Consider the following 14,586-nt stretch of genomic DNA (forward strand, 5'->3'; position numbering starts at 1 on the left):
CACAGGCACAGCACAGGGTGGGCCAGCCTTGCCCACCAGCCTTGCTGTTTCTGGATTGTGTTAGGTACATCCCACTTGAGGGCTTCTGCACTGGCTGATGCTCTGCCTGGATCACTCTCCACCCAGCCCCGTCCCACCCCTACGTCCGCTTGTCTGCATTCTCACTTACATCAGGTTTTCACTCGTGTGTCCTTCTCACCGTGGCCTTCGTTGGCCACAGTGTCCACCATTGCCACTCCCCAACACTTCCTAGCTGTCCTTTCTGCTTAATTTCCCTCCTTACTGTTCATCACCACCACACTGTGTATCTGCCTTACTGATTTGTCTGTTGCTGGACTCCTGTGAGAATGTAAGTTCCTTGAGGACAGAACATTTGCCTGTTTTGTTCCCTACTGTGTCCCAGCGCCTCACACAGGACCTGCATATAGCAGGTACTCAGTAAATATGGACTGAATGGATGAGTGGATCACAGCTATTTTGATTCCTGCAGTCCAGTGCGAACTGCTCAGCACCACTGCCTGGGTCCTAAAACTGACTGAGGCTCAGGAACAGTCTATCAATCTGACTTTGATCCATGACCACAGAGATCAGAACTGTACTGCCGGTCTGGCCTGGGCCAGGCTGCCTCCTCCCAGCTCTGACCCCTTGGGAATGTGGTGTCTTTGGCCCATAACTCATTTTTCTAGCCGCACCTGGTACTTGTAGCAGTCTCGGCGGTCACTGGGGGAGCTGCCCTGGCAGGTGCCCGTCTCCGTGTTGTTCTGACACGGGCAGCCCGTCCCATCCTGCTCATTACATGTATCCGCATGGCCATTACACTGGCACCTGAGGAGGGGAGAAGCACAGGGGTTTAGTGCTCCCATGACCTACAGGGGCCCTGGCTGGAGGCTGCATATGTGAGTGCCAACCTAGGACAGAAGAGGAAAGTGAGGCTCACGAGCAGCCCTTGCCCAAGGCCAGGGGTGCTAAGTGCAGAGGACTAGAAACCAGCACGGACAGAGCCTTCAGAAGGAAGGGGTTGGAACGGGGACTGTCTCACGGCCTCTCCCTCAGTGGACCTCTTTTGCCCACCGGTATCTCCATTGGGCTGCTCTGTAGCCTGAGTTTCAGGACTACCTTTGAGGTCGGGGGTCTCCCATCGAAGCCCAGCTCCTTCCCCCAACCCTTGCTCCAGCCTGGGGGCTCCCTGGGGTTTCATCCTTTCCTGGCTGAGGGCAGAGGACTGTGGAGGGGTGTCTGGCTCCCAGAGTTGTGCCCAGTGAACAGGGCAAGGACTCCCTTCTACTTACTTGGTGCATTTCCCATCCAGGAGGAAGTAGCCATGGAGGCAGCTCTCACATTTGTCCCCGTAGCTGTTATTCTGGCAGTTTACACACACGGCCTCGTCTTCACTAGGACCCTCTGTCACCCAGTTTTCAATCTGGCCAAGGAAGGACAGGGTGGTCACACAAAGGCAGGGACCAGTCCTCTCCTCCCTCAGACCCAGGAGTTTGGGCCTCCAGCCCCTTTCACCTCCTCTGGATCCAGCGAGTACTTTTCTGGCTCCCTCCTGGCCATTTCGAGCTCCTTCCTGGAAACACACACGTGGCTGTTGCCTCGACAGAAGGCATGGCAGGGTCGGCAGGTTCCGCCTCCCACTGCGGAACCCACAAACAGCGGGAGGCACTGCTCACAGTGGCTGCCCTGGGAACCGGGATCAGGCAGTCAGCAGGGTTGGAGAATCATGGGGGCACGTGACAGTGGAGAAGGGACTTCTGAGAGTGCCATAGGAGGGTAGTGGGCTTGGCACTTGGCTTGGGCGATCCCAGCCTATCTGCGTTTTAGCCGTCTGCCTTCGCCTGCACACCTCCAATGATGGGGGGTTTACTTCCCTCCAGCCCAAAGTGCAGAGCTCAGAAAGCCCTTCCCTAAACTATCTCAAGTCTTCCTCCACATGACCACCCTACCAGGCCCACTGCCGACTCTGTCCACTATTCCAGGGCGCCCCTCTCACACAAACTTGGAGGGTGTCCCCAAAGTCTTCCCACATTTCTTGGAACGGGTCATGCCACCACCCCTGTGCCTGGCTTATTGGGGCTCGGCTGAAGGCAAGGAGGAGCGGAGGGCCAGGCAGCCCACCTTGGTGTGATTGCGGCAGAGCAGGCAGTGGTCTCGGGCCCCCACACCGGCACACTCGCTGTGGCGGTTGCAGCGACACTCTGTGGAGCAGTTGCGGCCGACAAAGCCAAAGTGGCAGCGGCAGTGGTCGGGTTCCACACACGAGCCGTTCACACAGCCCTGGGCACACACCGGGCGGCACAGACCCGTGACACTGCAAGGCGGGCGGAGGGGTTAGGGCAGGACAATGGCGAGCCCACCACCCACCATCCTCACCCCTGCTCTGTTCCATCACTGTCCCCGCTCCAGGAGCCAGCCCACGCCCCCTTCCCGGGGTACCCCATCAAACTCACCAACCTTGCCCCTCCACTACCTAGCCCCCTACGTGCACGCCTTCCTGGATCAATCCCACTACCTTCACGCCTTAGGCTGTTTCCTTTCAAACTGCTTTGGTCCACACCTCATCCTTTACTGCTCCCAGTCTCCCACCCCACAGTCTGCCCGGCCCCACTCCCGTCAATCCCTCCCGGCCTCCAGTCTGGCTGCAGCCGCACTTGTCCATGGTATAGCCGGTCTTGCAGCTGCACTCATAACCATGGGGCCGGTCGTGGCAGTTCTGTGTCTCATTGCAGTCGTGGTGTCCATTTGCACACTCATCCTCAGGGGGGCAGGACAGGAAGGCCCAGGAGGCCCCAGTACGCCCACACGTCAGCCCTGGTATGGGGAGACAGGACTTCACCTGGGGGGCCTCTGTACCACCCACCCAGCCTCCTAGGCCCTCGCTCCTGCTTCCCCTGAGCCCCACCTGAGACCACCCCCAGCGCCCCCCAGGTTCTTTGCACAGCCCCTCTCACCATCACGGGGGCCGCTGAGTCCACCCTCCAGGCAGCGGCCGCCCCCATCCTGGCCCCCCCAGGCACACCAGCCACAGTGGGGGCGCCGCAGGCACAGAGCGCACTGGGTTGCCTGAGCACAGCCCAGGGAGCAGCTCTCGGGCCCTCGGAGCAGCCGCCCGCAGCCGCCGGCCATACATCGCAGGGGCAGGTAGGAGGGGCTCAGACACTGTCCAGGGGAGGGGAAATGCAGAGAAAGAGGGTCAGACGAACACATCCTGTGCATCTTCTTGGACCGCACCCACTTCTCGGATAGCTCACCCGCCCTGGCCACAGCCGGGTGAACCAAAGCGGACACCAGCTGCAGTCATCACATTCTCCCTCTCAAGCATCTATAAGTCAGACTAGGGACATCCTTGAAACTCAAACATTATGCAAACTAGGGCTGGCAGGCGGTTTGGACGAGCAAATGACAACAATGAAGAGGAGGGCGGCAGGGAAAGATCAGAGGCAGAAGGAAGCACATGAGAACCACGCCCAGAACACGGGTGGAAAGGCAGCTTTCTAGCTCCATATCCAGTCCCTGGTGACGCCTGGCTGCACTCTGCACCCTGGCCTCTGAGAGGTGCCACTGTGTTGGTGTAATGAGTCCCCTTTACCCACCTTGCTTGGGGCACAGCTGCTTCTTACAATCAAAGGTAGGCAATGATCCCAGGTAGAGGCAGAAACCAGGCTCAGGAGGGAGGTTGCAAGCCACAGTTGCTTAGAAAACCAGGGACCTGGCTACCGGGGCTATAGGATGCGCCCGCCTTAGGCTGGGAAGCTGAGGAGTCCGCAGTCAGGGCTGAGCAGCAGCTCACACACCGTCACTCATAATGTCCCGGGACCCAGACGAGCAACACAGTGAGGGTCAGACCCTTGGGACCTTACTGCAGCGTATAAGAGCATTTTATTTACTGCTCAGGCCTTATATGAAGTATAAGAGGAAAGCGATTAGTCTGAGCTGGCAAGCTGAAAGCATTTAGGACAAAGCAAAGCCACCATGCAATCCTGAAATAGAAAACCCTGACTGCTGTGGCCAGAGCTCTGAGCACATTGAGGGTGACGGCCGGCGATGAGCTGAGCCTTGCTCAACTGCTGAAGTCACTGCCAGGCTAGGCCTCCAGATCTAAATTTGGTTCATTGACAGGCAGTGGGGTAATCTGGAAGGGAGCGGAGAGAAGCCCGAGGCCCCAGTCTGCACAGTGCTTTCTGCTGTGACCTCCCTAATGGCCAAATGCATGGCTGCCCAACACTGTAACTTTATTTCCTGTGCTCCTGGCAGCGACAGATGAACGTAAGTTCCGAGAGCAGGATCCCAGCTCGTCTGCAGACATATGCCCACAACCTAGCAAAGTGCAAGGCACAAGGAAGGTGCTCAATAAGGTATGTGGTGAAAGAGAAGGGAAAGGAGGAAAGAAGCCGGCCAGCCAGGGAAGGGAGCACTCTGTTGCCTGCTCCAGGCTCTGAGGTCAAAATCATTCAAAAGAACACAGCTAGATGGCTGAGATACAGCTGCCCTTGAGCCAAATCATAACAGGCCTGGCCAGCACAACTGTTATGTTTGAGCTGTGCTGTGGTGCTTTTTAAAAAACCTGAGCCAACACTTCAACTTGATTTCATAGAAACCTTCAGAAGATCTGGCGGAAGTCATCTCACACTCACATGCAGCCTCTCACCTGGCAGGTCCCTCACTTCCAGAGCAGCTCTGAGGGGCTGGGGGAGCAGCACGTGCTATCTGGTACTGCCTTCTGGTCCCTGGAGTCCCCACAGAGACAAGTCATGACACTCTCAATAATATCTGGAGGGAACATGCGTCACCAGAAGGACCCTAGGCTTGGGGAGGACAGGCCTCTGCCTGTTAAAGACCGACCCTGCAGGGTCACACTGAGCGCCCCCACAGGGACATGACCTCCCCACCCAGCTGCAGTGATCCTCTAGGTGTGTCCCAGACTGTGGAGACTGGGAATCCTCCCCATGGGTGGAACCTGGGGCGTTACCGAGTTTTTACCGCAAGGCAGGCTTTGCTCCATACTCTCAATACATCCTCCCATTTAATTTGTACAACCTGCCTAAAGGACAGTGTGCTGCAACACAAAAATACATTTGTTTTATTGTCTCAATTCCTGGCACCAAGGTACTAAAATGCTTGGAATTTCCTCAGTGATGGGAATGTCTTTTGTTATTCACAAGTTGCCCCTTTCACCTGAGTTTATGCCAATGAGGTGACTTAGGAAGGGGTCCCCAGAAAGCCCAAGTCATTCGAGGGGTGTAACTTTCAGCCTCTCCCACTGACCTGGGGTGGAGCTGGAGATCAAGCTCTATAAAAACTCTCCTCGAGGTTCAGAGCTGGTGAACACATCCACTGGGAGGGTGGTGTGCCCAGGTAGGGCCTGGGAACTCCACTTCCCCACCTTACTTGGCCCCATTTATCTCTTCCAATTGGCTCTTCCAGAGTTTTCTCCTTTGTAATAAACTGGTATTAGTAAGTAAATGTTTCTCTGGGTTCTGTGAGCCCTTCTAGCAAATTATCGAACTTGCAGAGGGAGTGGTGGAACCCCTGATTTATAGCTGGTTGGTCAGAATACAGGTGGCCTGGATGCGTGAGCAGTGTGTGAAGCAGGGGCAGTCTCGCAGGACTGAGCCTTTTAACTTGTGGGATCTGACGCTAATGCCAGGTAAATGGTGTCAGGGGTGAACTGAATTGTGGGACACCCAACTGGGGTCCAAGAGGCGGTGAATCGGTCGTTGGTGTTGGAAACACCCCAGATCGGGTCTGTTGATATCACTCCTATTTTACCAAAGATTCATGTAGGCTCATGGGTTGAGATGGTGAATGGTCGCGCCTCAATGGGGTCGTGCACAATAAAGATACGAATGGGGATCGAACATCAGCGGGAACTGGAGCCTCAGAACTCTGGCCCAGTGACGCTGCTTTTGAATGTGACAGCAGGATGTGAACCTTTCTTGTCTTCCACTGGGATAGGTTTGCGGGGAGCAGTAAATGCCTTCAATGTCTGCCACTCGGACATCTAAATCATGCTAGGACGTCATGAGGGAGCATGTGCTGGGCAGCCAAGGGGAGGACAGTGACTGGCACATACAGCACCTCCCCAGACCTTCAAGAATCATCTCTCCAGCCCACAACCACAGAGGAGGGGTGGGTCTGCTGTGTTAGAACCATGGGCACCTATCCCTGCCCCACCAGCTATGTCTCCTTGGACAAAGGCTGGACACCTAACTTGTGAGCTGAGCTGAAGTCTTCCCTTGAGAATGTGAGTGAAGTGACAAACAGGTGACTAGTCTCTGGAATTAGAAAGCCACCTAGACCAAGGGTCAAGGGCTGCCATTGTAGGCAATGTGTGTTGATGATCAAGTTGAGAGAAACAGGAGGATGGAAACGTGCAAAGAACAGCTGAGATTAAAGACCATGTGGCCTGAGAACCTCAGCGCAACAGTGCTTCCTGTCCTCAGATTCCATCAAATACCCCCAGTTCCTTATAATAAAACCAGCTCCAGTGGGTTTCTGTTTCCTACAACCAAGAGTTCTAAAAGCAGAGAGAGAAAGAGATGGAGGAGGGAGGAGTCATGGAAGGATGGGGCGGAGAGAGCATGAACGAGAGCTGGAGACACACAGGGCTGCGGCGTTTGGAGGTGGCACAGAGTGTGGCGAAAAGACACACCAGGGAGACTCACAAGGCAAGGAGGGAAGAAAGAGTTGCTGGGAGGAGAGAAGAGAAAGTAGGAGCAAAGCAAAAGCGTGATGGTGGCACCAGAGCTAGGGAGATGGAGGAGGAAGTAGGACAGAGGAGGAGGTGGTGGAGAAAGTCAGTGTGGAGCAGACAGGGACACTGGGACCCCCAGCCGTGTGCAGTACCTGTTGGAGGCTGCTGCTCCAGACACAGTGCTGCCAGCCCCCATCCGCACCCTTGGAGTCCAGGCAGGAGGTGCAGTTGGGCAGGAGATGACAGGGGGTGGGGCAGGGCAGTGGGGGCGATGATTCCACTGGCATTGGGGACACATTCAGCAGAGAGTGGCTGAAGCACGTCCAGTCATAGGTAGGCTGCACTGAGAGGATGCGGCGGGTCTCTCCTGGGATTGTGGGCACAGTGATTAGAACTGGGTCTGGGCCCCCAGCCCCTCTTCCCTCAGACCCAGGAGCCCAGGCCCCCAGCCCCTCCTCCCTCAGACCCAGGAGCCCAGGCCCCCAGCCCCTCCTCCCTCAGACCCAGAAGCCCAGGCCCCCAGCCCCTCCTCCCTCAGACCCAGGAGTCCAGGCCCCCAGCCCCTCTTCCCTCAGACCCAGAAGCCCAGGCCCCCAGCCCCTCCTCCCTCAGACCCAGGAGCCCAGGCCCCCAGCCCCTCCTCCCTCAGACCCAGGAGCCCAGGCCCCCAGCCCCTCCTCCCTCAGACCCAGAAGCCCAGGCCCCCAGCCCCTCCTCCCTCAGACCCAGGAGCCCAGGCCCCAGCCCCTCCTCCCTCAGACCCAGGAGCCCAGACCCCCAGCCCCTCCTCCCTCAGACCCAGGAGCCCAGGCCCTCAGCCCCTTCTCCCTCAGACCCAGAAGCCCAGGCCCCCAGCCCCTCCTCCCTCAGACCCAGAAGCCCAGGCCCCCAGCCCCTCCTCCCTCAGACCCAGGAGCCCAGGCCCCCAGCCCCTCTTCCCTCAGACCCAGGAGCCCAGGCCCCCAGCCCCTCCTCCCTCAGACCCAGGAGTCCAGGCCCCCAGCCCCTCCTCCCTCAGACCCAGGAGTCCAGGCCCCCAGCCCCTCCTCCCTCAGACCCAGGAGTCCAGGCCCCCAGCCCCTCCTCCCTCAGACCCAGGAGTCCAGGCCCCCAGCCCCTCCTCCCTCAGACCCAGGAGTCCAGGCCCCCGGCCCCTCTTCCCTCAGACCCAGGAGTCCAGGCCCCCAGCCCCTCTTCCCTCAGACCCAGAAGCCCAGGCCCCCAGCCCCTCCTCCCTCAGACCCAGGAGCCCAGGCCCCCAGCCCCTCTTCCCTCAGACCCAGGAGCCCAGGCCCCCAGCCCCTCCTCCCTCAGACCCAGGAGCCCAGGCCCCCAGCCCCTCCTCCCTCAGACCCAGGAGTCCAGGCCCCCAGCCCCTCCTCCCTCAGACCCAGGAGTCCAGGCCCCCAGCCCCTCCTCCCTCAGACCCAGGAGTCCAGGCCCCCAGCCCCTCTTCCCTCAGACCCAGGAGTCCAGGCCCCCAGCCCCTCTTCCCTCAGACCCAGAAGCCCAGGCCCCCAGCCCCTCCTCCCTCACACCCAGGAGCCCAGGCCCCCAAACTGTCCTCTGAGAGACCAAGCGTTGCTCCTCACCTGTCCTCTTAAACTGCCGCGTCCACATGCACTTGCCCTCCCTGGTGCACTGCTCGCAATCGGCAGCCCCACACGCAGCCTCCGAGCAGTTTCCTGCCCAGAAGACCTCTCTCTGATTGATCCGACAATCATTCTCTGAGGTGCAGGACCCGTTGCGCCCGATGCAGGCGCCCTCGGGACAGTTGGTACACCACTTACAACGGGGGACAGATGCCTGGTGGGAAAGACAGGCTCTGTGGGGTCCTCAGGGCCCCCAGCACACCTCCTGGCCCAGCTCCTCCCACCCAGTCACAGCTGAAGAGCGCAGTGGTTCCCGAGCCCCACCTCACACCACTCACCTCTCCATCTCCAGGCTGCAGGGTCCGGGGATGGCGGGCCAGGCACTCACTGCAGGTCCGGAGACGTCGACATTCCTCAGGGGAGCGAGGCATTGGGGAGCATGGGGGGACCCCACAGCCCAGCCTGCAGAAGCACGAGGCCTGGCTCATCACACCCAGCCAGGCCCCATCCTTCCTCCTCCCACCTTCGCCTCTTCCTGGTGCCTCCTGGACACCTTCCTGCAGACCCCCATGTGTGTCCCAAACTGGACTCAGCACAGGATTCACGAACCTGCTCCTCCCCCATCCCACTTGGTGATGGTCCCATATCCACAGGGCAGAGACACAGGACAATACGCCATATCCCCTACCCCTCCAGCGACTGAGGCCTTCAGCCTCCCGAATTTCTCCCTGACTGTGCCCCCTCTCCACCTCTGCAGCCCTTTGCCCAATTCAGGCCTCTTCCTCTCGCCCTGGCTTCCTCTTTGGTCTCTACCCATTGCCTCCCCTTGCCACTCCTCCCTCACAACAGCTCTAGGCCCTTCTGCCCAGGCCTGCCCCTGCCCACTCCTGTGCAAACCTTTGTGGCTCCCCGTCACTCACAGCCGAGAGCCACAATCACTTATCCCAAACCCTTGAAGGCCCACATGCTTCAGAACTTTCCAAATTTTAGAAAAGCAGTGGGTATACCCACTGTTACTTAACACCCCTAGTAGAGTCTGGGGGTGCACCCCATAAATCAAACCCTTTAGTATTTCTGTACTAAACATGGTGACACATTTAATGGGACAAATAAAGCCATTAGTACCTCACATCACCTCAGGACAATCATGCAACCAAATTGAGTCTGTGCTAAACCTAGGACAGCACTTTCAGTTTCCTGAGATGAGCAGCTTCCCAAACTACAGATGAGGGGTCTGTGAACCTTGACAGAGCCCAGAACCTTGGCCAGGCACTAGAAGCCCTTCCTGAGCTGACCTCATCCAACTTTCCAGTCTCGTTTTCCCCAAACTCAGAAGATCTCTCAAATATACCAGGCGCAGCTCCATTTCCAAACCTTTCCTGATGTAAAGTCTCCTGCTCATTTAGGGCCCAGTTCAGACCCAGCTCCTCCAGAAAGCATTCGTGGATGATTCTCCAGCCCACAAGCAGGGCTTCCCCTTTGGGGGCCCCCAGCCCATCCATGTCTGTGATGAACGGGCCATTTTCCCATATGAGTTGTATCTTGATCAGACAGTACCCTCCCGAGGCCTCCCCCAGCTTGGCCGAACACAGAACCTACTCGGAAGGGCACCAGTATCTCCCTCCCCTGCAGCTGTCAGTCAACATCGTTACCTGTGGGCCTGGGCCCCAGACAAGCAGGCCCCATGGCACCAGCTGCAGGCCCCAGACTGGTTACAAGCTTCAGGTGAGGGCAGCAGGCGACAGGGGTCAGCGGGCAGGGTCAAGGCCAGCAGGCGGCCCAGGGCCACTCCCCCGAAGCCCCCAGAGATGTATAGGCGGTCCCCTACTGCTGCCACAGCGTGGGCCACAGACTCCTCCATTGGGGGCCCCACAGAGGCCTGACCTGGGGAAAGACGGCAGTGTTCAGAAAGAGAGCAGACAGGAGACCCACACAAAGAGGCCAGTAAGAGGCCAGTCAGAGAGCAACCTGAGTGGAGAGATGTCTGGAGAGCAGAGCCAGAAACGGCAGGACAGAGAGAAATAAGGCCAGACAGGGCCTGAGACACTAGATAGCAAAACAAAACAAAAGAGGGGGAGAGAGACACCAACAGAGAAAAAAAGGAAGGAAGAGTGAAATTAAGAATGGAGACAAATGTTGTAGTATTAAGCCCTCACATCTATTGTGGGTTTTTTTCCTCTTTGTGATGCAGGTGCCTGGCTTAAGCTTTGACTGCGGAGGCATCCATTTCAAAGAGGCACTTGCTTCAAGGATGAATGTCGCCAAAAAACCCAGGGCCAGCCACCTCCCGCCACGGAGGCGCCTTTGTTTTAGAGATCTTGGTTGATTTCAGTAACAGGCCTTTTGGGCTAGTTTGCTTTCTCTTCCTTTTCAAATCCCTGCTCATACATTTTAAAGTCACCAGTAAAGAGTGAGACCTTGAAACCTTAGGCTCCCACCCTCAACCCCAAGAAAAGCAGCACCCCAGGCCTGTGCAGTCTCCCTCTCTACCCGTGACCTCACCATGTGGCCCACAGCCAGGCGCGCTCTGTAGTTTCCAGGTCTTGTAAGTAATGAACCTGTATCTTTTCCAAGTTTCCTGACAGTTATTGCTAAAGGGTGTCTTGCAATCATAATAAGAACGAGGAGAGCTGGTCCAGTCACAACACTGATTATTGACAGGCTGAGATTGTCACACAACGAACGTTTTGGAACCAGAGAGAAGTGGTGGTTGCACAACATTATGAAGGGACAAAATGCTGCTGAATTGTTAATGTTACGTTATGTGACTTTCACCTCAATGTTTTAAATCCTAAAAAACCAAAGTCATAGAGTGGTGGAAAAAACTAGATTAAGAGAAAAAGGGAATTAGAGACAGAGAGTTAGAGAGAGAAGCAAAAAGAAAAGGAGACAGGCCCAGGAAACATACACAGTCAGTCGCTTACAAGGTTATGTGAAATAAAAAGGCAAGACACAAACCTCTGTCGAGCCTATAAATAGGAGAGACTGGAAACAGCCCACATGTAATAGTGGTTGTCTCTAGAGAGTGGGATTACGGGGATTTTTTTCTTCCTATTTCACAAATTACATACAATGAATATTATTACTTTTATAATCAGGTTTTTAACATTTTTAAACAAAATTTTTAATAAAAAAATAAACTTTTTGAAGAGAAAAGAAAAAGGAGGGCATCCCCATGGGTGCTCAGATAGCATGAAGGGGACAGCAGGAGCTTTGCCGGTGGGTCTAAAGGGGCCCAACTGACTCTGAATGAGAGGGGGTCCCACGACAGGGCTCCCAGGGACAGCAATGGACTTACGGGTGAGGTCAGGCAGGAGCCAGGCGTTGCAGTTGACTTGGTAGAGTAGCACATCGCTGCTGAACTCATCAGGGTCCGAGCGCCCCCCAAGGACCACCATGGTGTCCCCTAGCAGAGCTGAGGCATGGAAAAGTCGGGGGTGGGGCTGTTGGGGAGACAGGTGGTGAGATGGCCTGTCAAGGCCCACAGTCCTCTCCTCACTCTCTCAGCTCACCTGCCACCCCAAATATCCTTGTACCCCAGCCCCCCACCAGCACATCCCATCCTATCTTTCCTCAGATCTTATCTCCTTCCTCTAGGAAACCTCCCTCATTCCTTAGAGCAGACCCCAGAACAATCTCTTTCCCCCTGAACCCCTACATCCTCAGGAACCTAGCCTGGACTGCTTAGGAAGAACCCCACATTCTCCTGTGGCTGGGCTGGGGGTGTCTGCAGTGAGGCTTGGGTCTCTTACTTTCACTTCCCTCAGTCCGGCCCCATAAAGAGCTTGGAAAAATGCTGGTGGACAGAAAATCCAATTGTCTCTGACCAGCACATCTGAGGTTTCGCCATCTCCCACACCCTCTCCTTTGGCCCTGAAGGCAGGAAGCACAAGCACCCTCAATCCCCATTTATAGATGCGGGGGGCCAGGAACAGGAGCTGGGCCTGCCAGGGCTGCACCAAAAGTGGGGTGCAGCTGGGGCAGAACCCAGGCCTCTGACTTCCTGGGCGAGGAATCTTTCCTCCAAGCCAGGGATAGAAGAAGGGAACACTTGGGGTACTCTTAAGTTTAGTTTAGGGGACTGGAAAGGAGGGGAAGTAGGAATCCAGGGTTGAGCAGTCCCTGGGTCACTGGTATGGGGGGCCCCTCCCTCTTCCATGCCCTACATCCATCTGTCTAGACTTCCTTTCCTGACCTTTGCCCCCTGAGAAGGGGCCAGAAGACTCCAGGTGCGGTCAGGACAGTGCAGGGAGTAGAGCTCAGGGGATGGGGCTGCCAGCTCCACGTGGAAACGGAAACCCCCAAACACGTAGAGGGAGTCGGTGGCCTCGTGGTATACCGCAGAATGACCATAGAGACCTGGCAGGGTTGGGGGGCAGAGTGAGCAAAGACACTGGGCAAGAGCTGGTGATCAAGAACTTGCCCGCCTTCCTGGGCTCCCCTTCTTGTGACCACAACATCCTCCCAGGCCCTGAGGCCAGACCTAGGATCCCAACCCCTCCCTCTCCCGTCAGTTCAAAGGACAATCTTAATAGAGACTCAGGGAAAGAGAAGAGAGGGAGATGCCGTGGCCAGAATATCCTGGGGACAGTGACCAAAAAAATGTAGATGAGGTAGAGAAAGAATACCTGAGGGGTGGTGATCTAGGCCCTGGGGGAGGGAGATGGTGACCCACTGCTACTGGGCAGGAGGTGGGCAGCTTATCATGGAGTCTGGGAGGGGTAAATAGAGAAACTGAACTTCTCAAGAGATGGTTCCCTGAGAATCTGGGTGGGGGTTGGGGGAAGACATGGAGATAACAAGATATGGGGGGGGCAATGACCATAGAGTACTGGAGTGAATAGAGAGCCTACATGAAGCCCTGGACGGTGGGACAGTCAAAGGTGCTGTGGCCTCCTTTCCCCAGCCCCACCTACCTGTGGGGGGTGTCCCACTCTGAGCTCCGGATACCCAGGTGCCGGTTGCTAGCTGGTACTCGAGCAGCTGCTGGTTGAAGCCATTTTCAGGGGAGTAACCACCCACCAGGAACAGAGACAGGCCTCGGCGGGCGGTAAGAGTATGACCAGCAACGGCTGGAAGTTCCACAGTCTGAGGGGCCTGACGGACAGAGGGCGGAGGTCACAGGTGGCCAGAGGTCAGGGGTCATCTTATGGATAGAAGCAAGACTCAGAGTTCCCACACTCGCCTTGCACCACTCAGGAGGTAGTGAGCTGCCCAGAACTGGTCAGACCCTAGACCTTCCAACCAGCCCTGTCTCGCAGGCTTGCAGTAGACCTCCTGCCATTTCTGCCTCTCAGTGTCACTTCCTCAGGAGCCACCTGTGTCCCTTTAGGAAGCCCTGCCCCTCGCCTCTCACTCTAGCTGCATAGGGCTGATTGTATCCACGCCACAGGCTGTATCCCAGCCTGGCTAACCAGAGTATTACATCCCTTTGGCCAGAGAATGGCTGGGAAATATAATGTGACCCAGACGGCCAATGAAATTCAATTCTGGGACTTGTGCTAGAGCCTCAGAGAGGAAGCCATTTCCTCTGGGGGCAAAGCTGGCAGAAGCTGCTCTGGCCATCTTTGCCAGAGCCCAGATGTGGGGGTTGGGGGTGGGAGAGATGCTCACCTTCTCCTGCCGCCACTGCAGGGTGGTGAGGTTGAGGACCCAGAAGTCTCGGGTGACGCCCCCAGCTGTGAGCCCCCCCAGCAGGTACATGGCACCACGGCCAGCGGGCACATAGGCAGCCGCGTGGAAGGAGCGGGGTGAGGGACCTGGGCCCCCGTCCTCGGCTCCTGCCAGCATCTGTGTCCACCGCCGCTCACTCACTGAGTACCTGGGGCCGAGATGCAAATAAGCAGCCTCACTGTCCAGTCATCCCAACATCCCCTGGGGTGACCCCTTCACAGGTATCCCAGCATTCCTTGAGGTGACCCCCGACAGGTCTCCCAACATCCCCTAGGGTGACCTTCCTACAACAATCACCTTACTATACCCTGGGGTAGCACCATCCAAAAAGTATCCCACCCCTGCGGTAAAACTCCTATGACAAGTGTCCCAGCAACCTTTGGGGTGTCCTTCATCTGTAAAGGTTTGCCTGCAGCCCCCTGAGAGGACTCTTGTGTGACAGACATCTCAGCATCCCGAGGTGACCTTCTCTTATTTAGGTATCCCACCTCCCCAGGGCAGTCCTCACCTGTACAGGTTTCCCAGCAGTCCCTGGGGCAGGCCTAGGCCCCCAAACATCCACAAGGTGGCATCAGGCCCCTCCACCATGGTGTGCCCCAGGCGATGCAGGAAGCGGCTAGCAGTGTC

The 14,586-nt window shown here is 56.8% G+C and overlaps 1 protein-coding gene across 1 annotated transcript in view; it reads right to left on the bottom strand.

The window, feature by feature from the left end:
- Positions 1-14,586, bottom strand: part of MEGF8 (multiple EGF like domains 8) — a 40,156-nt gene that overhangs the window by 3,211 nt on the left and 22,359 nt on the right. Inside the window, exons 26-40 of the mRNA XM_019713724.2 lie at positions 14,468-14,586; positions 13,900-14,107; positions 13,203-13,383; positions 12,482-12,645; positions 11,585-11,729; positions 9,939-10,170; positions 8,625-8,748; positions 8,287-8,500; positions 6,847-7,061; positions 2,952-3,159; positions 2,652-2,811; positions 2,119-2,311; positions 1,513-1,683; positions 1,290-1,420; positions 693-825 (exon numbers count right to left, since the gene is read on the bottom strand). Coding sequence (XP_019569283.2) covers positions 693-825; positions 1,290-1,420; positions 1,513-1,683; positions 2,119-2,311; positions 2,652-2,811; positions 2,952-3,159; positions 6,847-7,061; positions 8,287-8,500; positions 8,625-8,748; positions 9,939-10,170; positions 11,585-11,729; positions 12,482-12,645; positions 13,203-13,383; positions 13,900-14,107; positions 14,468-14,586 — 2,598 coding nt within the window. The remainder of the gene's footprint in view (positions 1-692; positions 826-1,289; positions 1,421-1,512; positions 1,684-2,118; positions 2,312-2,651; positions 2,812-2,951; positions 3,160-6,846; positions 7,062-8,286; positions 8,501-8,624; positions 8,749-9,938; positions 10,171-11,584; positions 11,730-12,481; positions 12,646-13,202; positions 13,384-13,899; positions 14,108-14,467) is intronic.

Source organism: Rhinolophus sinicus, linkage group LG11 (genome assembly GCF_036562045.2).
Source record: "Rhinolophus sinicus isolate RSC01 linkage group LG11, ASM3656204v1, whole genome shotgun sequence".
Classification (NCBI taxonomy): domain Eukaryota; kingdom Metazoa; phylum Chordata; class Mammalia; order Chiroptera; family Rhinolophidae; genus Rhinolophus; species Rhinolophus sinicus.